At 36.8% G+C, this 23,250-nt stretch overlaps 2 protein-coding genes across 14 annotated transcripts in view; one reads left to right on the forward strand and one right to left on the reverse strand.

The window, feature by feature from the left end:
* Positions 1-1,782: 1,782 nt before the first annotated feature.
* On the reverse strand, positions 1,783-21,539 carry MGME1 (mitochondrial genome maintenance exonuclease 1). 6 transcript variants are annotated; one of them, XM_074287801.1, is made up of 5 exons: positions 21,412-21,539; positions 18,225-18,827; positions 12,175-12,394; positions 3,680-3,812; positions 1,783-3,251 (listed from the first exon to the last, which is right to left on the reverse strand). In XM_074287801.1, the coding sequence occupies exons 2-5, from the start codon at positions 18,736-18,738 to the stop codon at positions 3,090-3,092; spliced, it is 1,029 nt and encodes a 342-aa protein (XP_074143902.1). In that variant the 5' UTR covers positions 18,739-18,827; positions 21,412-21,539; the 3' UTR covers positions 1,783-3,089. The 6 variants fall into 6 exon arrangements, with proteins under 6 accessions (XP_074143902.1, XP_074143901.1, XP_074143903.1 ...); XM_074287800.1 differs by lacking the exon at positions 21,412-21,539 and adding an exon at positions 20,995-21,178; XM_074287802.1 differs by lacking the exon at positions 21,412-21,539 and adding an exon at positions 20,995-21,127 and having other exon boundaries at positions 2,051-2,156; positions 3,680-3,836.
* Positions 21,540-21,605: 66 nt separating this feature from the next.
* The window catches only part of SNX5 (sorting nexin 5), a 40,822-nt gene continuing 39,177 nt past the window's right edge, over positions 21,606-23,250 (forward strand). For 2 of the 8 annotated variants that reach the window (XM_074287795.1, XM_074287793.1), the window contains exon 1: positions 22,048-22,185. Coding sequence is in view for 4 of the 8 variants with exons in the window: in XM_074287789.1 (XP_074143890.1) it covers positions 22,138-22,185 (48 nt within the window). In the remaining 4 variants the exon portion in view is untranslated. Of the gene's footprint in view, positions 22,186-23,250 lie in introns of all 8 variants that reach the window. The other 6 variants (XM_074287794.1, XM_074287792.1, XM_074287789.1 and 3 more) reach the window with 5 other exon arrangements.

Below are 23,250 nucleotides of genomic sequence, written 5' to 3' on the forward strand. Positions count from 1 at the left end.
AATAACTGTTTGGACATATATAATATATTGTATTTAACTTATACTTTAACATATTTAACATGTATTGGTCAACCTGCCATCTGGGGGAGGGGGTGGGAGGAAGGAGAGGAAAAATTGGAACAAAAGGTTTTGCAAACCATCAGTAAGCATCATATATAATGGGGATAAACTGGAACCTTTCCCAGTAAGATCAGAAGTGAAACAAGGTTGCCCACTATCACCATTACTATTCAATATTGTATTAGAAATGCTAGTCTCGGCAATAAGAGTGGAGAAAGAGACTAAAGAAATAAGAGTAGGTAATGAGGAAACCAAACTATCACTTTTTGCAGATGACATGATGGTATACTTAGAGAACCCCAAAGATTCAACTAAAAAGCTATTAGAAATAATTCACAACTTTAGCAAAGTTGCAGGATACAAAATAAATCCACATAAATCCTCAGCATTTTTATACATCACCAACAAAATCCAACAGCAAGAGATACAAAGAGAAATTCCATTCAAAATAACAGTCGAGAGTATAAAATATTTGGGAATATATCTACCAAAGGAAAGTCAGGAATTATATGACAAAACACTTGCCACAAAAATAAAGTCAGATTTAAGTAATTGGAAAGACATTAAGTGCTCTTGGATAGGCCCAGGGAATACAATAAAGATGACAATACTCCCTAAACGAATCTATTTATTTAGTGCCATACCAATCAGACTCCCAAGAAACTATTTTAATGACCTAGAAAAAATAACAACATTCCAGATCACTATTGATCAGAGAAATGCAAAATAAGACAACTCTGAGATACCACTACACACCTGTCAGATTGGCTAAAATGACAGGAACAAATAATGATGAATGTTGGAGGGGATGTGGGAAAACTGGGACACTGATGCATTGTTGGTGGAGTTGTGAAAGAATCCAAGCATTCTGGAGAGAAATCTGGAATTATGCCCAAAAAGAGAATGTATATAAGATGCATATACTGGTGGCATAGATAATTCAGCAGAAGCCAACTCAACTACTTTTTGGTATTGTTTTAACATGCAAAAATCTTTAAATTAACACATTGCTAGGTTAAATGAGTTCTTACCTAGTAGCCATTTTGATATTTTTTCCAGGATGTGTCAATTAATAAAAAGTTTTTTAAAATCTAAAATCTCTGGTGCATGGATAGATCCTCTCCAAATTCTATGTAAACCAGACATGGTCTCTTAGCCTTTCCATGAACAAGACATGCCATCTCTCAGATACAAGCATTTTTTCTGGCTGTCTCTCATGCCTGGAATGTTCTCCTTATCTATGCCTATTGACTTTCTTGGATTCCTTTAAATTCCAACATAAAATCTTATTTCTTAAAGGAAACCTTTCCCAATCCTTCTTAATTCTGGTGTTTTCCCTCTATTAATCACTCTTATTTCTTCTATATGGAGCTTGCTTTGTATGTATCTGTTGACATGTTTTCTTTCTTGTTTGATTGTAAGCTCATTGAAGACTGGGACTGTCTTGTCTCTTTTTGTATCCTAAGCACTTAGTACAGTACTTGGTATATGGTTGGTACTTGATAAATGTTTACTAATTGTTTGATTTACTAATTGGTTTAATTATTAATTGGCTAACAAGAGTAACAGGATAAAAAGGCAAATATGGGTTGGCTTCTACCCCAGTGATATACTAGTATATATAATCATGTATATATAATACTTACATTGATATACATACACTCATGCATATATTATATGTATATACATTTATACATATACACATACACTTATAATTGTTCATACAATTTACAAGTTTTATTATTTATTATTTGTAGTTGTGAAAAAACACAAATGTTACCTAGGTATAGACTTTGCTCACTAAATTCTATCAACAAAGACTTCTTGAGCTTTTTGGGGGCTCATTAGGATATAGTCATTTAATTCTCAAAATGGAAATGACATAAAAAGTTTTATAACACAGTCCAAGATTAACTATAATATTTGCCTATACTATTTCCTTTCTTTTCAAGGAAAGGATGATTGCCACAGTAACAAGACAAAATGTTAACAGAAGGTTTTTCTTGTATTGATGGACAGCTCTTCACCTCAGAAAGTCTTCTAGATTTCCATTCATTCAGTTACAGTGAGCTAACTGGAGTTCCATGTTTTCACAACTAAAAATCAATAAGCCATTATCAACATCAAAAAAATTCAACATTTAAGTATTACTGATAAGGTTTAGATTTAGGGAACCAAAATGAAATTAGGGTTTCTGGTGGTCAGGGAGTTAAATGATAAGGTCTAGTGGCAGGTTTGTTCAGGGAACCAAATGGAAAGGTTTGGCTTCCCTGCAACCCCTTGGGATTCGGTGCAAGGATAGGGAATTTTGGGGACTCCCTTCTGACAGCACAGAGGTTCTCTGTAAAGGAATTTACAGACCTGAAAACCTAGATTGATAAAAGAGGTTTATTATAGGGATTGGAAGTAAGGTTAGAAATACTGACAGAAAGGCAAAAAAGTCTGGTTAGGGAAATAAGTGAGGATAAAGAGAGGGTAATACTGGAAAAGAATATTATTCCAATAGGTAGATCTATGGAAAATGGAGTTTTGCACTAAGAATGCAGTCCTCAGTGAACAGAAAGTCCTGGCAACTGAGTGAGCTGCTGAGGTCCATCTGCAAAGACCCTAGTTGATGGACGCTCATTTTATTGGTTGTCTTGGTGGGGTTGGGAAACCAGAGCAAATCGAAACCAGTAGGGGCTGGGAGAACCCAAGTTGGCTCAGATCCAATTGGGGCTGGGAAAAGCCCGGATCTCCTATTGGAATTCAAAGGTATGCTTTCGATCAGGATTTGTGAATCAAAGGCCCTGGTATCCTGGACTGATATGCCTCAGCTAGGAGGGGCTGGGAGTAATCTGAAAGGAATCACAAATCAATAGGAAATACTGTTTCTTAAAGGGATCACAACCTGCTTTATTACCACTTTTAGATTTCATTTGATAGCAAAAGAGTTGGAGGGAGTACCCCTATCAGTGAGATCATAGATTTACTAAATTACTGAAGTATCCTGTGAGAAAGGGTAAACTGGCCTTGAAAAGTATCCTGTATTAGTCTGGATTCAGAGTAGTTTGATTCTTTTCTTTTTCTGTATATTTTTCTAGTCGAAGTAGCCATTTGGACCAGTATTGGGAACAGAGCTCTGAGTCCATGAAATGCGTGTGAGCAGGGGATCCATCTTTGTAGGCCACCACAATTAAACCACACTGAACCTAAGAAAAAAGAAATAATATTTTCAACAAGTTCTAAAATAGGCCTAGGGTTCTGGTATATTTTCTTTTCCTTCCAAGTTAAGAAATCTAAGCTCACTATAAAGCAATCTACATGTTGTTTTCACATTCACCAAGATGTATTTGGCATAAGACTGTACCAAGCTACACATCGATCATAAAGGACAATTGGATGGCTCTGGAGGGTAACAGGCAGAAAGTAAAAAATGCTTGAAGGACTGGAATGGAAGGTGATAAACAGAAGTCCAGAGAGGAAGAGGAATGAAAGAAAATCCTTTTTAGATCGACTCAGGGGCAAGAAAGAAATTAGGGATAAAAGACCACAAAGATGGAAGGCATAAAGCACAAATGAAACGAGGCTCTTAAAACAAATACCAAGCAAAGTTCACAATTCAAGTCAAAAGACTGACCTCAAAGTTATAGTTGGCATCATGATTAATGGCTCCAACATAAGCTACCACTTGTAAAGGGTTGTCATACGTGTTCCGGATAAATGGTTTTGGTTTTTCTGATGTCTTCCAATCGATCACACACAGCTTACCTCTACAAGGAAAACAGCACAAAAACCTGACTTTCAGGTTAGATGCTAAGCAAGAAAGCACTGGAGTAGAGGCCTCCGGCCGTCCTCGCTACCTACTGCTCATGGTGTTCTAGCTGTGGTCTCCTTTCTCCACAGTAAGGCACATTCCACTTTAAAGGACTCTTGCCCTTGGGTTTTTAATCCTTTTAGGAGAAAAAAAAACTGTCACTGCTAATAATAACTTTGTTAGCTCCTCTTTCCCAGTGAGAAACTCTTTAACCTTTCCTTGACATGCTAATTCAAGGTAATTACTAGTTGCTGACTTTCAATGTAATTTGCTTCCTGGGGTGCCATGGTGAGTGCCTCAGGAGGAGGCACATGGGAGAAGAAGCAGTATCTGCTTACTCCAGTCCTCACTCTCTTAATTCTGGCTTCGAGCTTTCCTTAACACTTCCTTTGTGTTGCCTCATCTACCCACAGTGCATGAGAGAAAAAGGATGGCCTACATCCAAGCTTGACACACTACCTGGGCACTGAGCAGATGACGGCTACTCAGTCTGTCACACCTTCGATTTTCTCATCTGTAAAATGGGGATAATGCTAACTGCAAAATCTGCTTCACAGGATTGTCATTAAGATCAGCTAGGTGTCCTCAAACATATCCTAGCTATGTAACTTTGGGCAAGTCACTTGACCTCCCTGTGCCTCAATTTCCTCATCTGTAAAGTGGGAAAACAATAGTGCATAATTCCCAGGCTTGTTTTGAGGATGGGATTTTTTTTTCAATAGTAATTTTTTTTCCCCCCAAACACATGTTAAGAAACTTTTCAAAATTCATAAAAAAAAAATTTCTCCCTCCCTCCCTTACCCATTCCTAAGACAGCATGCAATTTGATATAGGTTAATAAACAAGTACAATGCTTCTAAACACATTTTTATTTTTGTATATTGTTCAAGAAAAATCAGATCAAAAGGGGGAAAAAAACCCCAAGCAAACAACAACAAAAAGGTGAAAATACTTTGTTTCAATCCACACTCAGTTCCCATAGTCCTCTCTCTGGATGCAGATGGCTCTCTTCATCATAGGTCTCTTGGAATTGACCTGAATCACCTCATTGTTGAAAAGAGCCATGTCCATCAGAATTGATCATGGTATAATCTTGTTGCCATGTACAATGATCTCCTGGTTCTGCTCACTTCACTTAGCATCAGTTCATGTGGGCCTCTCTAAAATCGTCTTCCTGATCGTTTCTTATATTGGAACAATAATATTCTATAACATTCACATACATAATTTATTCAGCCATTCTCCAATTGATGGGCATCTACTCAGTTTCCAGTTTCTTGCCACTATAAAAAGAGCTGCCACAAACATTTTTGCACATGTGGGTCCTTTTCCCTCTGAAAACAAGATTTTTGTAAAGCACTCTGCAAACTTTCTAGTTATATAAATACTAGCCATTAATGATGAGGTTAGGGGAAAATGATGGGATTAGTGACAGTAAGAGAGTTGTTAAAATCCCCATTTAGTTGACACAGGTTCTTCTTGAAGGAATCCACAAACCCGAGATATTAATTGCCAAAAATGGAAGTTTATTGTTGAATAGGAAGCCAGTTTTGCTAAGAGACTGACTTCTTTAGTGGCAAAGTCCTAGTAGGGAAATGGAGGCTGGAACTGAGAAGAGAATGCCTTCTTAGCGGGTAGGGTGACTTTAACATTAAAGAAGTCAGTTTGTTGTTTTCAAAATTTTTTGAGTTCTAGTTTCTTTCCCTTATCCCCACCCACAATTAAGAAACCACATGTGAGGTTATACAAAACATTTCTATAAAAGTCAAGTTGTGAAAGAAAATATAGATGTCTTACTTTAATGTAAATAAAAGCCCTCAGGAAAAATTAAGTTAGAGAGAGAGGGGGAAGGGATGGGAGTGGGGGAAGGGATGGGAGTGGGGGGGGGGGGAGAGAGAGAGAGAGAGAGAGAGAGAGAGAGAATGCTTTAATTTGTATTCCCTTCTCTGGGTATGGATAGGATTTTTCAATCATAAATCCTTTAGAGTAATCATGGATGATTATACTACTGAGAATAGCAAAGTCATTTACAGCTGCTCATCCCAGAACATGCTATCACTTTGATTACAATACATTTCACTTTGCTTGAGCTCATGGAAGACTTTTCAGGGTTTTTTTCTTCCTAAAAGCATCCTGTTATCATTTCCCACTTAAAATAACTTTTCGTCACAAACACAATTTATTGAGCCATTCCCCAATTGATGGGCACCCCATCTATTTCCTTTTTTTTTTTTTTTTGGCCAGAGAAGAGAGATGCTATAACTAATTTTTGTACATATAGGTCATTTTCCTTTCTGTTTTTAAAATCTCTTTTGGTATTCATGCATACTAGTGGTGGCATTAGGTCAAAGAATATAACATGAATTTGAAGCCCTTTGGGCATAGATCATATCTTTTGATCATCTATCAACTGGGGCATGGCTCTTATAATTGTTAACTATTTCCCCCAATTTATTTTCTCTCTCCTTTTATCCTGTCCCTTCTCAAGAGTTTTGCTACTGACTACTCCCTCCCCCAATATGCCCTCTTTTTTATCATCCTCCCTGCCCCTTCCCATATCTCATTCCTTCCTAGTTTCCTACAGGGTAAGATAGATTTTTTATACCCATACTAAGTACGTATGTTGTTTCTTCTTTGAGCCAATTCTTATGAAAGTAAGGTTCACTCACTCATACTTTCTTTCCCTCTTCCTCTCCACTGTAAAAGCTTTTTCTTGCTTCATTTTATGTCAGATAATTGGAAGCAAAACACTTTTGAGGAGGGACAGGTTAAAGGAGAAGGAGAAAATAAGTAAGGAAGGGAGTAAGGAAGGGAGAAGGGAAATACAGTTGCAATAGTAATTGTGAAAAGAATTTTGAAGCAACTTTCTCTGATGAAGGCTTCATTTTTCAAATGTGTAAAGAACACAGTCAAATTTACATAAATAAAAAAAGGGCCATCCCCCAACTGATAAATGATCAAAAGATATGCTCTATTCCTAAAGGGTTGTAAAATCATGCATATTCTAAAGGATTCATATGACTATAAATGATTTTAATTTCTCCTTCTAAGAAGTGTCTATTCATATCACATCACATTTATTATTTGAGGAATGATTTGAATTCTTATAAATTTGATTCAGTTCTCTATATATTTTAGAAATGAGGCCTTTACAGGAATTTGTTACCAAAGAAGAAATGGAACTCATTATTGAACACAAAATAGATAATTTTGATTATATGAAGTTAATATTTTTTTATACAAACAAAACTAATACAGATAAGATTAGAAGAGAAGTAATAAATTGGGAAAACATTTTTACTTTCAAGATTTCTGATAAAGGCTTCATTTCTAAAATATTGACTCAAATTTATAAAAATTTATGCCATTCTCCAATTGATAAATGGTCAACGGATATAAACAATTTTCAGATGAAGAAACTGAAATCATCTCTAATTATATGAAAAAGTGCTCTAAATCAGTACTGATCAGAGAAATGCAAAGTAAGACAACTCTGAGGTACCACTACACACCTCTTAAATTGGCTAAGATGACAGAAAAAGATTATAATGAATGTTGGAGGAGATGTAGGAAAACTGGAACACTGATACATTGTTGGTGGAATTGTGAATAGATCTAGCTATTCTGGAGAGCAGTTTGGAACTATGCTCAGAAAGTTATCAAACTTTGCATACCCTTTGATCCAGCAGTGTTTCTACTGGGCTTATATCCCAAAGAGATCTTAAAGAAGGGAAAGGGACCTGTGTGTGCAAGAATGTTTGTGGCAGCCCTCTTTGTAGTGGCCAGAAACTGGAAAATGAGTGGATGCCCATCAAATGGAGAATGGCTGAATAAATTGTGGTGTATGAATGTTATGGAATAGTATTGTTCTATAAGAAATGACCAGCAATATGATTTCAGAAAGGCCTGGAGAGACTTACATGAACTGATGCTGAGTGAAATGAGCAGAACCAGATCTTTATACATTGTGGCAACAAGAAGATTATGTCATGATTAATTCTGATGGATGTGGCTCTTTTCAACAATTACATGAATGAGGCCAGTTCCAATGGTCTTGTGATACAGAGAGCCATCTACACCCAGAGAGAGGCCTGTGAGAACTAAGTGGGGATCACAACATGGCATTTTCACTTTTTTTGCTGTTGTTTGCAGGTATTTTGTTGTCTTTCTCATTTTTCTTCCTTTTTGATCATATTTTTCTTGTGTAGCAAGATCATTGTATATATATGTATGCCTATATTTGATTTACATATATATATATATATATATATATATATATATATATTTTTTTTTTTTTTTTTACCATGTTTAATCTATATTGGATTGCTTGCCATCTAGGGGAGGGGTAGAGGAAGGGAGGAAAATTGGAACACAAGGTTTTGCAAGGGTCAATGTTGAAAAATTATCCTTGGATCATATGTTTTGAAAACAAGAAGCTTCAATAAAACAAACAAAAATCTTTAAATACTTAAAAAAAAAGAGAGAGACCTTTATCAGAAACATTGAATGTAAAAATTGTTTCTCATCTTTCTGCTTTCCTTCTAATTATGGTTATATAGGTTTTGTTTGTGCAAAATTTTTTTAATTTAATGTAATCAAAAGTATCTATTTTGCATTTCATAATGTTCTATAGTTTTTCTTTGGCCATAAATTCTTCCTTTTTCCACAGGTCTGACAGGTAGACAATTCTTTTCTTTAGTATAATCCTTTATGTTTAAATCATGAACCCATTTCAACCTTATTTTGGTATAAGGTGCTAGATGTTGGTCAATGTCTAGTTTCTTTCTTACTATTCTCCAATTTTCCTAGCAATTTTTGTGAAATGGTGAACTCTTAATCCAGATCTGCTAATTATCTCTTCTATGTATAGTATAGAAATACTATGTTTTTCTACTATATTACATTCAGAAACATCTTGCTATGATTCTAGGTTCTCTTATTATCAGGTATTTATTTATTTATTTTCCTTTATCTTGAAATATTTATTCACAGATACCTGTATTTTCCCCTGATCTGGAGGCTATTTTACTTTCTGTTATTACTATCCTCCTTGTTGGCTCATCTGCTTATGTTCAAAGTGTTTGAGTTTTCTTCTTTCTGAGATCTTTGGTAATTCCAATGCTTTTAATTTCTTATTTTGTCCTCTTGTACACTTTTTGACTCCTTTCTCTTTGATGGTGGTTTCCCTAGGGGTTAGATCTCAAAGCCATCTCATCATCCTCCTAGACTGGGCAATTCACATTTCACCTGCCTCAGTTTCTGTCCTAGGTGACTTCTGGGGAGTCAGAAGAAGCCCCAGTTGGATGCTGGACTTTCTCTAGGCTTAGTTGAGCACTCACATGTATCTATTTCCGTGGTTCCTCAGTTCTTGGCGTAAGCTGCCAAGCCACTTTTCCAGCCAGAGCAAGTGTCTGTCTTATGTGAGGTTATGTGCTCTTGTAAGCCCATGACCTCATGTGGTTCTACCTGAATGAGATAGGCAATGAAGGAAGAGGTGCTGAGTATATTATAATGTAGTAAAATTAGCCTTCTCTGCTATTAGTTTATCAAGTTTTCCTTTGTTGAGGTTCTTTATGTCCTGGACCATGGAGGTAGAATTTAAGTTTAAGAGGTAAAGTAATTTCACCTATTTTAAAGAGATTTGAGAGGTCATGAAGATCAGAGAAAATATCAGATTTCCTCATTTTTTTCTATTCTTTATTTTTTAACCAAGGCTTTTAAAAAACGAAGATATTGTATTCCTAAAAATATTTATAATTTTTTAAAGGGATTGCTTGGAGACAGAAAAGTTCCAAAAAAAAAAAAAAAAAAAAAAAAAAAAGGCATTTTACTTCCTTCTCTAAAGATAGTCCCGGGCATAATGAATGGCCAGAATTTTAGAGTAAAAATATAGGTATGAATGTCAAAACAGCCTGCTATCTGGAAAGAATTTAAATTTGGAATCAGAGGACCTAGCTGAAACAGCAGCTCTATAATTGATGAGCTGTGATCTTAAGTAAATCATTAACTTCTCTGAACTTCAATTTCATCATCTATAGATTGAGTTTAATAATACATGTACTATTTGCCTCATAGATTTGTAAGAAAAGCTCTTTGTAAAATTTAAAGGGATTTTGAAGTCATTTTGAGGTTGAGGCACCTCAATGCCCTCTTCTTTTCCACTAATTATATAATTATGAGGTTTAGATGAGCTTTTTTTTGGGAGGGGATCCTCAAAGTTCCCATATCATACTGTAGTGGTTTCTCTAAGTGGGGGAAGGGGAAGATGGATTAAAAAAAAAAAAGCATAAAAGACTGTCATTTGCTACAATAAGAGGATTTTTGTTGTTAACATGCATCTATGTGTGGTAAGTGTTTGGACTACAGAGTTTTATAAAATACTTTTCAGAAAATAACTACTGTAATTCCAATAAACTTGTGGCGGAAAGTACCATCTGTATCCAGAAAAAGAACTATGGAGACTGAATATGGATCAAGCATAGTATTTTAACTTTTGTATTGTTGTGGTTAGTAGTTTTTTCCTATCTCGTGCTTTTTTCATTTTTGATCTGATTTTTCTCATGAAGCATGACAAATACGGATATATGTTTGAAAGAATTGTACATATTTAACCCATATCAGATTGCTTGCAATCTGGGGAGGGGAGGGTGAAAAATTTCAAGCACACAGTTTTACAAAGGTTTATGTTGAAAACTATCTTTGCATGTATTTGGAAATAAAATACTGTAATTTAAAAAAAAAGAAAAGAAAATAACAACATTGAAATATACTATCTTACCCATTAAAAATTATTCTATTTCCTATTCACAATGATAAAATCAATTTTAAAAAATATATACCAGTGTAAGAGCAGTAAACATTTAAAAATATATATATACCCAGTGAATGAACATATAACTTTATAAGATTTTGGGTCTTGGTTTGTGATAATTTGCACAGCTTTTTTTTTTTTTTTTAAACTTTTATTAATTAATCCTCTTAATATTCCACTGAAATAATTAAGACTGTATGGACAACTAGGTAGTGAAGTAGATAAAGAGTACTGGGTCTAAAGTCAGAAAAAGTTGTCTTCCTGATTTCAAATCTGTCCTCAGAAACCTATTAACAGTGTGATCCTGGGCAAGTCATTTAACCATGTCTACTTTCAGTTTCCTCATCTGTAAAATGAGCTGAAGAAGGAAACAGCGAATCACTCCAGTATCTCTACAAAGAAAACCACAAATGAGGCCATGACTAAAATGAATGAACAATACCAACAATGGTTATTATTTTACAGATGAAGCAACTGAAGCACATAATTGTTAAGTGGTTGAAACAAGCAATCTAGATAGAAAGTAGGAGCTAATACCTTCCTTCTTTTACTCTTTAAGCTGCTGAATAAATAAATTCGCCATCTTATTTCAAATCTTTATAAAAAGCATTAAATTGTATTTTAAGATTATCATCAAGTTATACTTCAGAATGTCTCCTGTTCTCAGCTCTTCTTCATGAATATCTTTTATTGGAAAAAAAGATAACGAGAGTAACTGCGTTTTGCTAGGTTACAGAAGATCTTTGATGCATTATCTCTGAATTTGGAGATACTGAACAATTTGGCAGAGGAAATTTTTGTAATGCCCAAAGTTTTTTCTTGGGTCACAAAATGAGGAAGAACCAAGAACAGATTTGGCTTTTAAGATCAATAGATCATAGTATTATCCTAAGGAAAACAGGGAAGAAAGACATGAAGAAATAAGTTTTGGTATCTCTTCATTCAGTGAAGAGATTTGTACTCTTAGCACTGAGAGTAGAACCAACCATTTATAGTTTAAAGTTTAAGAATAAGAGCTTTAATCAACTAATGAAAACAAGATTTCATTTGATTCTAACAGCAACCTGGATTAGGTGATTTTGTTATTCCATTTTGCAGATGAGGAAACTAAGGTTTAAAATGATGCTATTTTCTCAGTGACATAGCTATAGCTAACAGGTGTCTGTAAGTCAAAATTAATTCTTTCCAATATCAGATATATTGCTATCTGATATCAGGTCTCTTGGGAACAATAGACTGCTTTAGATAACGATATTGTGTTTGATAGACAGGAGTTATGGGTTATTCCCAGATCTACTGAGATATTACCTTGATTTGGTTATGAACAAAGGGACTAGCATCATTCTCATTTCTACTTTAAATAAGCAGTGCTTTCAGGCATGGTAGAGATAACCCTGAAGAAGAAAAGTAGACTCTTGGGAATAATGACCAAAGTAAAAGGTACTATCTGGCAAAGATAATGTTCTCCATCTTCAGCTGCTATGGATAACTATAATGTAGCACTTACCGATATTCAGCTACACAGTCCAGTAGTCCCAGGTACTTAAGGGTCTCATGATGAACTGCACTTTCTAGAGCTCTTACTCCACTTATGTCTTTTAGGACATGCTGGACACTTGCTACATAGCCAGAACTAATAGTTTTTTCATCTAATTCCTTTAACTGATCTTGGGATGAAAGTATGGCTTCTAAGGCTTCGTGGAAGTGTTTCCCTTGCAAAAAGATTTCTAAGAGAAGAAGAAAAAAAAGCAGGAAAACTTAGAAGTGGCACTAAGAAATTTCCTGATTAAAACAATTCCTTTATTAAAATAATTTCAAAACCATATTACAGAAACTATTTTTTTTTTGGTCAAATCCTTTATTAGGTGAGAGGATAAAGGTAGGAGAGGTCTAGTTTAGTCCTTGTTGGCAGCAGCCTTCCTCATGACAGCTGGGACATGCTGAGCTCCTCTTCCTCTCGGCCCTGATGCAAGTTCCCACCCCTTTTTTATGAACTTTATCCTCTCACAAGGATCAAAGCCACACACTTCCCAGATCATCTCTCACAAACTTGGTGTGATTGGCCAGGTGTCCACAGCAGTGGCAGTGTCACAGCTTTGGAATCCTTGTTGAGGCCCATAGTCATGGGGTATTCAATGGTCATGGCTGTGACACTGTTGTAGCCCCAATTCAGAAATGCTTTCTTTAAAAAAGAGTTTCTGAACAGAAAAGATTAAAAATATTTTCAAAATTGTAATAATCTGAATTGTTTTAAGGAAGTGAAAATAATTTAAATAAGTATTCTATGTGGATACTCTAATGAAAACTAACTAGGCCTCTGATAAGTGCCACACAACTTTTGAAAGAGATGAAGCCACTGAATCACTCTTACACTTTATAATAATATGAATTTACATATACAACAGAAAAATAAATAGGGGCTGCTAAAACAGGAAAGAAAATGGGAAAACCAATGAATTATGGCTCTGTTTGCATTTTAATTAAAAGATAATTATATAAGCTTAAGGGGATAGCAACCCTTTTTTTTTTTTTTTTTTTTTTTAATCACTATCATCCTGATGGGGGCCATAGCCCCTTTAAGATTCCTTTCTGATCTCCAACTTCCTTTGGGACTGACCTTTGATTTACAAGATCTGGTCAAAACCACCCTTTTGTATTCCTAGGGGAGAGATCTGGATCGGAACCAGTTTGGGCTGTACCCAGCCCCCATTCTAATGATCTGCTCAAGTAGCCCAACCCCCATAAGGTAGATGCTAGCCCTCGAGGAATCAACCTGGGCTCCACCCATAGGCCCCTTCAAGCAAATAGAAGAGCCAAGCTGGAATCATCTCTTGGCAGAGGGTCGAAACATACAAGCACCATGCTTTGCATCACAGACTCTCTGTCCGCCACTTTTCATGTATTTCTTCCTCTATCTAATACCTTTTACTAACCAGACTTTAACCTAATTTCCAAACCCTACAATAAACCTTTTTTTTTTTTTTTTTTTTTTAATCAATCTAGGTTTTTGGGCCTGTAAATTCATATACAGGGGACTCTCGCCGCCACTAGAACTCATTTAACTTTGTATCCTTATGCTGAATCCAAAGGGGCTACAGGGGAGCTCCATTTGACTCCCTGTACCCCAAACCTGCCATTAATTAATCTTTTATGCTCTTTTTTATCCATCTTCCCCTCCCCCCCACTTAGAGAAACCACTACAGTATGATATGGGAACTTTGAGGACCCCCCCCCAGAAAAAGCTCCTCTAAACCTCATGATTATGTAGTTAGGGGAAAAGAAGGGTGCAGTGGGGTGCTCAACTTCAAAATAACTCTTCAAAATTCCTTTAAATTTTACAAAGGCAAATAGTACATGTATTATTAAACCCAATCTATAGTATTTTTGGAGGGAATATGAATCATCTTACTCATCTACTTTTAACATTAAAAACAGGAAACATAAAGGTATGAATAAAAACAACAAATTTTTAAAAATATTTTGATTAAGACAGGAATAAGAAGAGAAAATAAAAAAAAAAAAGACACAAATACAGATGAAGAAGACCTGGAGAAGCACAAAGTTATATATACTAAGATGGAACCAAAGAGAAAGAAAAAAAGGCACAGAGAAATACCCAAACATTTATACAGAGATGGATATAGAGAAACATAGTAAGAAGATAATTTCTTTGTAATGAATATCACAATCATTGTACTGTATTTTCAAATACTGAATCTATAAATATAAATATGTGAATTTTTGTTTCTACAATGACATTTATAAACGTGATTAATTTTAGGCTTCTGCCCATTCTTCAGCACTGGTCAACCTTTTCCATGAGCTGTTAGCAAGATTACAAAGACTGGTTCCCTTATGTGAAATAGATAATTCTAATATGCTGCTTGCCATGGTTAAAGAATAGGAACCAGACTTGTTAATTCACTTGATTAGGGAATTACTTAGGGGAGGAAACTTTATTAATGAAGATTGGTACTTTCTTTGCAACTAGCCTAGAGCATCGATTAAATAAAAGACTTGTTTAGGATCAGACTGCCGGTATATGTCAAAGGTAGAAGTCAACTCAGATCTTTTGGATCAAAGCCCTCTTTATCCATTATGCCTCTTTCATATCTTACTTTAAACAATTCCCTGATAAGCAAAAGTATAATAATTTATACAATTATTTGAAGTACATTATGAACTTTTTCTTACTATTAACATAAATGCTATTGAAACTATTGTTTCAGTCACATCCAATTCTTCATGAACTTATTTGGAGTTTTCTTGGAAAGACAGTGGAGTAGTTTGCCATTTCCTTCAGTACATTTTACAGATGAGGAACTGAGGCAAACAGTTGTAAGTGTCTTGCCCAGGGTCACATAGTTATTAAGTCTCTGAGGCTAGATTTGAACTTGGAAAGGTAAGTCTTTCTGACTTCAGACCCAGCATTCTATCTAATAAACCACCCAGCCTATATTTTACTGACAAGTATGAATACTAGTATGTATTTTAATGATGAGAAACATAGTTAACCCTCATTTTACAGATACGGAGTTCATGGTATTAGGAAAACTTTTAGAAATGTATCTATCTAGACAGTAACTTTAAGATTTTAAAATAATCAAAACTAATTGTTAGGAAAAATCTACACTCTTTTTACCTTAGCTTCTCTTTTCCAAACTCTGAATGGTAAATTAGTACTTATAGAATTGCTCAAGTTCAAAAAGCATGCCAGCTCTAAACATGCCTCTCTTGGTTCTGGGTTCTAGGCATGGAAGAGTTGAAGAACATTCTATTTATGTCTCTGTGTTTACACACAAACCACAAAACACTATTTTTTTCTCCCCTATTCTGGTACTGGTCCTAGGAAAACAGAAACTGATTAGATCCTAATAAGGGGCACTGAATTTGTGTTTTGTTCTGGGCACTATGTTTTAGTGGAGTCAGTGACAAGCGGGGCTGTATCCATGGAATGTAAATAGCCCCCATCTAGTGCACAATCTCTTTCCACCTCTACCTCTTGGATGGATATTTTAGCACCCAGCCTTTTTTTGGTCCTGCAGTTGGTCTGTTTTCTCCTTAGTAGCTAATATTTGTTTTTTTATTAAGACTGTTTAATCATCTGCATACTGATTCTACCCAACCAGGTTTTTGTGTGAAAGGCACAAAAGAAAGCATGAACTTGTGAACAAGGTTTAACCTGCTTATCTACATTTGTTGCTCTTTACATTTACTGAACTGTTTTAGTAGTTCCAAAAGAATTTCAAAGAAAAGTGCTTAAAGTTAACTAATCAATTTATGTACAGTATTTCATTTAATCCTCACCACATTATGGGACAGGAAGTCTTATTACTTACTGCCAAATGATATATGAAGAATGCTATGGATTGTAAAAGGTGGAGTTGAGGAGAGAATGCACTTCAGACATTTGACCAACTACACATGTAAGGGAAATACAGTATTGCACATGGGTAAGTTGGATCAGTTTGCCTGGAACAGATTTTGTAAAGTGGAGTTAATATAAAATAACACTGGACTGGAGAGGGAGGTAAAACCTGCTCTGTGAAGTTTTAAATGGCAGGTTGAAATTTTGCATTTTATCCTAAGGGATCAGAAGATTTTTAAGTTGAGGAGTGAAATGGTTAGGTCAGATTTTTAGGACTATTCATTCATTGAACAATTTTATATAAGACAGATTGAACAGGGGACAGTTTCAAGGCAGGGACACCAATTATGCAAACATCTGGGGATGGGTGATAATAAGATGGCTGTCCTGTGACAAGAGGGAGAAGGGATGAATGTGAGAGATTTGAAGCTAGAACTAAAAGAACATGTTTGCACATGAGGGTTCAGAGAATCATTCTCGAGTAACTTTAAGGTTGGAACCTGCATGACAAAAAGGAATGTGGCACTCAAGAGTAGAAGCAGAGAAATGTAAGAAAAGAACATTTTAGGAAATTCCATTTTGGCCATGTGATAAATTCTTATGGAATTTATATATGGAATGTCCAATAAGGAGTTGGTTACGAATGACTGGAATTTGTGAGAGAGAACAGTACTAATCATATAGATTTAGGAGTCAAAATGCAGAGAAAATTGGACTTATAAATGGCAGATATGATAATGAGGTGTACATAGAGAAAAGATTCCAGGACAGAGCTTAATTTCTTGTTCTGTGCTAGTTTTTTATGAATAAAGGCATTGTACTTGATGACTCTACATTCAGTTAAATTGTCTATTAGTCTTCATTCTTTACCTCAGGCTATCCCAGTAATTCAATGGAGGGGATTGGGAGAGGAAGAGAAGGCAGAGGAAATCACCTCACCTTTCTAAATACATTAGACTGTGAGCTCCAGAAAGGGCAAATGTAGTCATCCGCCTTACTTTGTGTTCCCAGAGTTTAGTGCAGTGCCAGGTATAAAATGGGCACTTAACAAATACCCTTACTTGACTAAAAACATCTTGTTCAAGGCTTATCTCAGATGTGACCTCCTGAAAGTCTTTGCTGACCCCCATATTTTCAGGTATTTAACTCATGCTCAAAATGGCTTTCTTTGACTAGCGTTCATATTGTATTTTCCTCAAAAGAACATAAACTTATTGTTGCAGTGACATTTTTGCCTTTGTTTCTCTCGTGCCTAGCACAAAGTAACAAATGTCTGCAAAACTAAAATGAATTTGAAGTAGGAAGCACTATAGTTTTCTTCTCTTTAGAGAATAATGTGGAAGTGGGATTGGATAGGTTGTGCTTATTCTGAGAGAGACAGGTCAAAATTATGGAGGTAGATTTTTACTAGTTGTAATCCTTAACAGTCAAAACTGTCCAAAAGTAGAACAGGATGCCTCTGGAGGAAATAAGCTCTACATTAGTGGAAATCTCCAAGCAGAAGACTGTCAGAATCATTTATTGACCACATATTACATTCCAGGCATGGTGTGGCCTAGAGAAGGCTGAAAATATTGTTTTGCTGTCATGTCCCACAAGACTGGAGTGACACTAGGCATGGAACTTTGCAAAGGTAGTTTCAAAGGAACTGAGAAATCAGGTAGCATATCTGATCTATTTCTTTTTTCTGGATTGAGAAGAAAAGTATTGTTGTGCAACTTTGGTTCCTGATTCCAGATATTGAGGATATCAATTAACCTCAAGAAATAACTCTCTAAAACAATGGTGCCAAATAGAACTGGGGCCACATAAGGAACCTTACAGGTTACATGCTGACATATAAAACCAACTATGATAACGTATTTATTTTTTATTAAAACAACAACACATTAAAGCCAGATAGGAACTACATTTTATCCTGTTTAGGAGCAATACTTGGGAGTGTTGTGGGCAAGATGTTCTAAGATTACATGTGGAAAAGGTGTCAAACTGTATTAACAGAAATTTCTTTATCCAGTAGTTTCATTTAAAAATGAAATTATGTGTCCAGTTTCTATCCCTAAATGATGGAAAACAAGTAATTCTAATTTGGAAATTTGTAGTGGATTTTAAGCAACATATATAAAAGATGGCTCCCTTTTGCAGCATAATTTTTTTTTTTTGGAAATATAATAGCAGAATAGAATTACCTGAAGTATGTTCTGCAAAGCCATCCTCTCCCAGCTCCAGAATCATTCGTTGTTTCCACCTCTCTAGGATTAAGATTTGTTTTGCTGTCATAGTTTGCTGAAGGATTCGAGTAACACTAGGCATTTTATTCTTCTGCAAAGGTATTTTCAAAGGAATTGAGGAATCAGGTAAAGTATCTGATCTATTTCTTTTTTCTGGATTGAGGAGAAGAACTGTATTTTGTGTAACTTTTGGTCTTGATTCTTGCTCTTGGGTCTTACATTTACTCACAGGTCCATATAATAAATCATCTTCTTGAAACAATGATTCTGGTGTTTGAGAACTAACTCTAGTTGACACAATAGAACGTATTAAATTAGAGTATTTGTCTTGGTCAACTTCTTGATAAGGGCTTTTTTTCTTTTTCTGGCTACAAAAGTTGCATGAAGTAGAGAAACCTACAGAAGGAGTTAGTTGTAGGAAAAACTTACTTGATCTTCCAAGTTTCTTACATATGCCTGATAGTGACTGCATTTTTTGGGTTCTAGATTTATATGGAATATAATTTGGTCCAAAGTTCTCCCTCTTTTACTCCAAATTTCAATGGGTATTTTGGGAGTGTCCTAAAAGAGAAAAGTAATTAATGTTAGTAATCAGTATTTTGACCAATAAAAATAAGTCAAGGAAAGTAATTTAACAGCAATTTAACATTTTCTCACTAATTTTCTATGATAGCATTCCTACTTAGCAAAACTTGTACTTGACTTTTCAGGGCACTGAGCCATTTATGTTGATCATTCATTTGGTTGATCTCTCCCTGCAAATCATGCAAAAAGATGGACACCTGGTGTGTACAAGTTTCAGAATTAGTAAGACAGCTGTTGCTTGGTTCTTAGGGTACACAATATGAATTTCTCAATACTCACAGAATCATTTCAAAGCTGAAAAAGCTGGATCATAGATTATAAAATCTATCTTCTTTATAAGGAAACAAACAAAAACATATAATAAAATAAGGAAATAAACAAAAACAAAAACTTAAAACAAAGTGGCACTAAATGTAAAATGAGGAAGCTGGTTTAGATGAGCTCTAAACTGTATTCCAATTCTAATCCTTTCATCAGGTGTCCTATAGAAGAGATATCTATCAATCAGTCAACAAACATTATAAAGTGCCAACTAAGTTGAGACACTGTACAGACCTCTCTTCTTCTCCCCTAAAAGAAAATAAAATAAAAACCCCTCCACGTCTATTATTTTTAAGGAACTTAAATTTAATGGTAGAGACATGTTAAGCATATATTAAAATTAATAGAAGATAGACTAATTAATTGATTAGTAGAGGGAGAGCATGAGGGGCTGGGGGAATAAGGAAAAATTGCATTTGTAAGTGGTGACTGAGCTGAGTTCTAGTGAAAATGAGGGGCATAGGTGAGGAAAGAATGCATTCCAGGCAGGGGAAAGAGCCAGTGCAAAGATATGGAGGAAGGAGATGGGAGTGTCATTTATGAAGAATAGAAAGAAACCCAGTTGGTATATAGCAAGTATTTGACATTTTATTGAGTTGGGAAGCAATAAACTGTGAAAACCAGCAAGATGTCAATACCAGAAAGCCAGTTTGGAATAATAATAATAATAAAAACTAACAATTGCACAGTGTTTATCAAGACATACTGGCCTTGTAATTGTTTTTTTTTTTTTTCTCTCACTTATAAATATTTTTTTTCCCAATTACATGTAAAGATAGTTTTCAACATTCCCTTACAGATTTTCACATTAGTCATGTCATAAAAGAAAAATCATAATAGGAAAAACCATGAGAAAGAAAAATCAACAACAAAAAAGTGAACGAACATTGCATGCTTCAACCTGCAGTCAGAGTCTATAGTTCTTTCTTTGGATGTGCTATCCACAGGGATAACATTTTCCAGTGAGAGTATTTTGATATTGTCTTAGATCATTAGTACAACGTTGCTGTATTAAATGTTTTCCTGAATCTGTTCATTTAAATGAACTGCATCAGCTCATTTAAATCCTTCCAGGTTTTCCTGAAATTTGCTTGTTCATCATTTCTTATAGAATAATTCCATGGAATCTAGTTTTAAATTCTTCTTCTGACACTAGCACTATGACCATCTGTCAGAGTCTCAATGTGTTTATAACATGAAGATGAGAAGCTCTTTAGTATCTAACTCAAGGTATTGTCAGTGAGGCATTTTGTCAGTTACACATAAGATACAAGGAAGTTAGGTGGACCAGCCACCTAGACTTGAGAACCAAAAGTATCTGAGTTCAAACTAATTAAAATCCAGCCTCAAACACTTACTCATTTACCCTGGTCGGGTAATTTCCATCTCAGCCTCCGTTTTTGGGAGAGACTCCCAGGGATATTGTGAGGATATAAAATATTTGTCATGCGTTTTGTAAACCTTAAGAGCATCATATAAAAGGCACTTACTATTATAAAAAGCAATTATTAATAGGCAAGGAACTGTGGAAAGCACTTAGAGACAATAAGAAAAGTTTTCCTCAAAGGAATTTTGAATTCTATTCAGAGAATATAACACGAACACGATTAAATGCAGTTTCTGCAAAGGAGTTTCTAATTTCAAGGAGAGCACAGAAGTTAGAGCTCGGGTGCGATGTGCCAGAAAAGGTCTCTTGTGGGAGATGGCCCCCGAGCTGTTTTTCCCGAGAGATGGAAAGGAAGGACAATACAGCCCCTGGGAAAGCGCTGGGCAAAGGCAACGAAAGCAGGAAATGGGATGTCGCTATAGTTACTAAACACACCTGGCAGGGGATTAATCGCCCCTCACCGTTATGGCGGCAGCTACAGATGTGGACCCCAATCCCGGGAGAAGACAAAGAAGACGCTGACAGCGTTCAAGTGACTTTCTTATGGCAATGTTGATTATAAAATAACAACAGGTAGTAATTACAGAGCCCCAGACTATGAAGTGGCGGGAAAAAAAAAGTTTGGCGCTCATTGGACGAGCGTGCGTCCTCAGAAGAGCGTGAAGAACGTGCACATACTTGAGCGCGTGCGCGGGACGTAGAGGCGTGAGGCCGGGAAAGGAAACCGGCTGAAGCTGATTGGGAGGAAATGGGGTTACAGCACGCAACCTAAATGCAGTCAATTTAAAGCTCTAGCAGCAGCGGAAGGCTGGCTTGCGTGAGCTTGGATGGGAGGCAGGACCCTGTTTGTACCTTTCATGAGCCGCAGACTCTTGACAGCTCCTTACAGCGCCGTGATGTGGCGGGCGGCAGCTCCCGCAAGACTCACTATCCCTGGTCTTATCAGGTCCCGCAAACCAGACCTAGACGTAGGTTTGGCGAGACGGAGCGATCGCATCCGTCATGCTTTGCGACTGCCATTCCCCGCTCCGCCCTTCACCCACTCTTGTCCCTATGGACTGCGGCCCCTTAAAACAGACTGGGGTCGGGAGTGGGGTGGGGGTCATGTGACCAACTTCAGCTCTCGAATCTCTTTCCTTTCTCTTAGCTTTCATACCGCCATCTTGAGTTAGGGCTCCGGCACGAGCAGTGAATTCTGCGTGGCGAGTCGTCCTGCAGGAAGAGTCTGCTTCTCTCCGTGGTGGGGCAGATAGCATCCTCTCTTTTCTCCTTCCTTTTTTCTCTAAATTTGAGACTAGCGACTAGGACAGACAGGATGTGTGAGAAAGGGATTAGATTTAGAACGCGTTCCTCTGCCCGGCTCCAAAATGGTGGGCAGGCGGCGGGCCCGGAGTCGGGCCTGGCCTTGTAAACTGCCACGTGCGGTTCGCTAGGGCGTTGCTGGGATGGTGGAGGAGTCCGGCGGCGTGGAGAGGCAGGGGCGGAGCCACGGTCCGACGGAGAGTAGGTACTTTTGCGGAGGCGGGAGCAAGAGGAGCCGCAGTCGCAGCTTCTCTTCCTCTCACCACTTTGTTCGCTATGGCCTCCGTTCCCGAGCTGCTGAAGCAGGAAGACGACCGCAGCAAGGTGAGCACAGGTGGGGCGTAGCCGCCTCTTCCGCAGATTCCCAACTTTCTTCTCCCGCCCTACCTTTCTGGGTCGCTAGCTAGCAGCCCCCTAGAAGTCCCTTTATTCCTTTGTCTTTTGCTCTCTGCCGCCACGTTTTTAATAGCTCAGACTTCCATCCTCTTTGGCCCGTCCCTGCGTCCTTCTCCTTTCGTGGCTCTAGGCTTCTTTTCTTCCACTTGGTCTTCCTTACATCCCCTTCTCTTCAGTTGCCTATCCTTTGAAATTGACAGCTAAATTTGTGCTTCCCGAAATTGATACCTTCTTCCTCCAGACATTCACCTGGTAATTGACAGGCGGGCGGGCCGATTGAACTGAACACACTGTGTACCTTCTTCCCGCACTTGAGCCCCAATTGACTATTCCTCTTGAGAGCTGCTTTCAGAGCTTATTGGTGAATTCTTTGGAGGGGTGAGAGGGAGGGAGCGTGTTTGTGTATTCCCAGTAGAATTGACAATAACATACACACACACACACACACACGCACACGCACACGCTTTAAGGTTGTGTACACGAGTTCTCAGGGGAATGATAATAATTAAAAACATTTGAGCACTTTAAGGTTGTGTTTGTTCTCGGTGGAAGAACAATAACGAATGATTTAGCACTTATTTAAGGTTTGCTGAGCAGTATGTTTATATCAACTCATGTTTTCTGGTAACCCCTGTGAGGTAGGCGATTTTCATTTTACAGGTGAAGAAATAGGCCCCAAAAGGCTAAGTGATTTTCTAGGCTTCGTGCTTAGTATTCTTTTTAGGTAAAATTTGAACTCGGGTCTAGCACTCCTTTCACAGTGCAAGTCTGCTGTATTTTCCCAGTTGATTGTAAACAAAATTAGAGCACAAAAAGCACAAAAAAGAACAAAAAGTTCTAATGAAGGAAGTTCTTTGCACCTTTTAAGTGAAAATAAATGTTTGCTGAACAGAATCACAGGGTGAACTATATTCTTAAAGTGACTTTATTTCGAATTAAGTACTGTGAGATACACACACACACACACACACACACACACACTTATTCTGAACA

Source organism: Sminthopsis crassicaudata, chromosome 2, assembly GCF_048593235.1.
Source record: "Sminthopsis crassicaudata isolate SCR6 chromosome 2, ASM4859323v1, whole genome shotgun sequence".
In the NCBI taxonomy this organism is placed as follows: domain Eukaryota; kingdom Metazoa; phylum Chordata; class Mammalia; order Dasyuromorphia; family Dasyuridae; genus Sminthopsis; species Sminthopsis crassicaudata.

Coding starts and splice junctions, on each gene's coding strand:
- MGME1 (XM_074287798.1), bottom strand. CDS start 18,738: ATGCAGTCACTATCAGGCATATGTAAGAAACTTGGAAGATCAAGTAAG. Junction 12,395..18,224: donor CTTTGCAGAACATACTTCAG/GTAATTCTATTC, acceptor TTCTTCTCTTAG/AAATCTTTTTGCAAGGGAAA. Junction 3,252..3,679: donor ATGCCAACTATAACTTTGAG/GTCAGTCTTTTG, acceptor CTTTTTTCTTAG/GTTCAGTGTGGTTTAATTGT.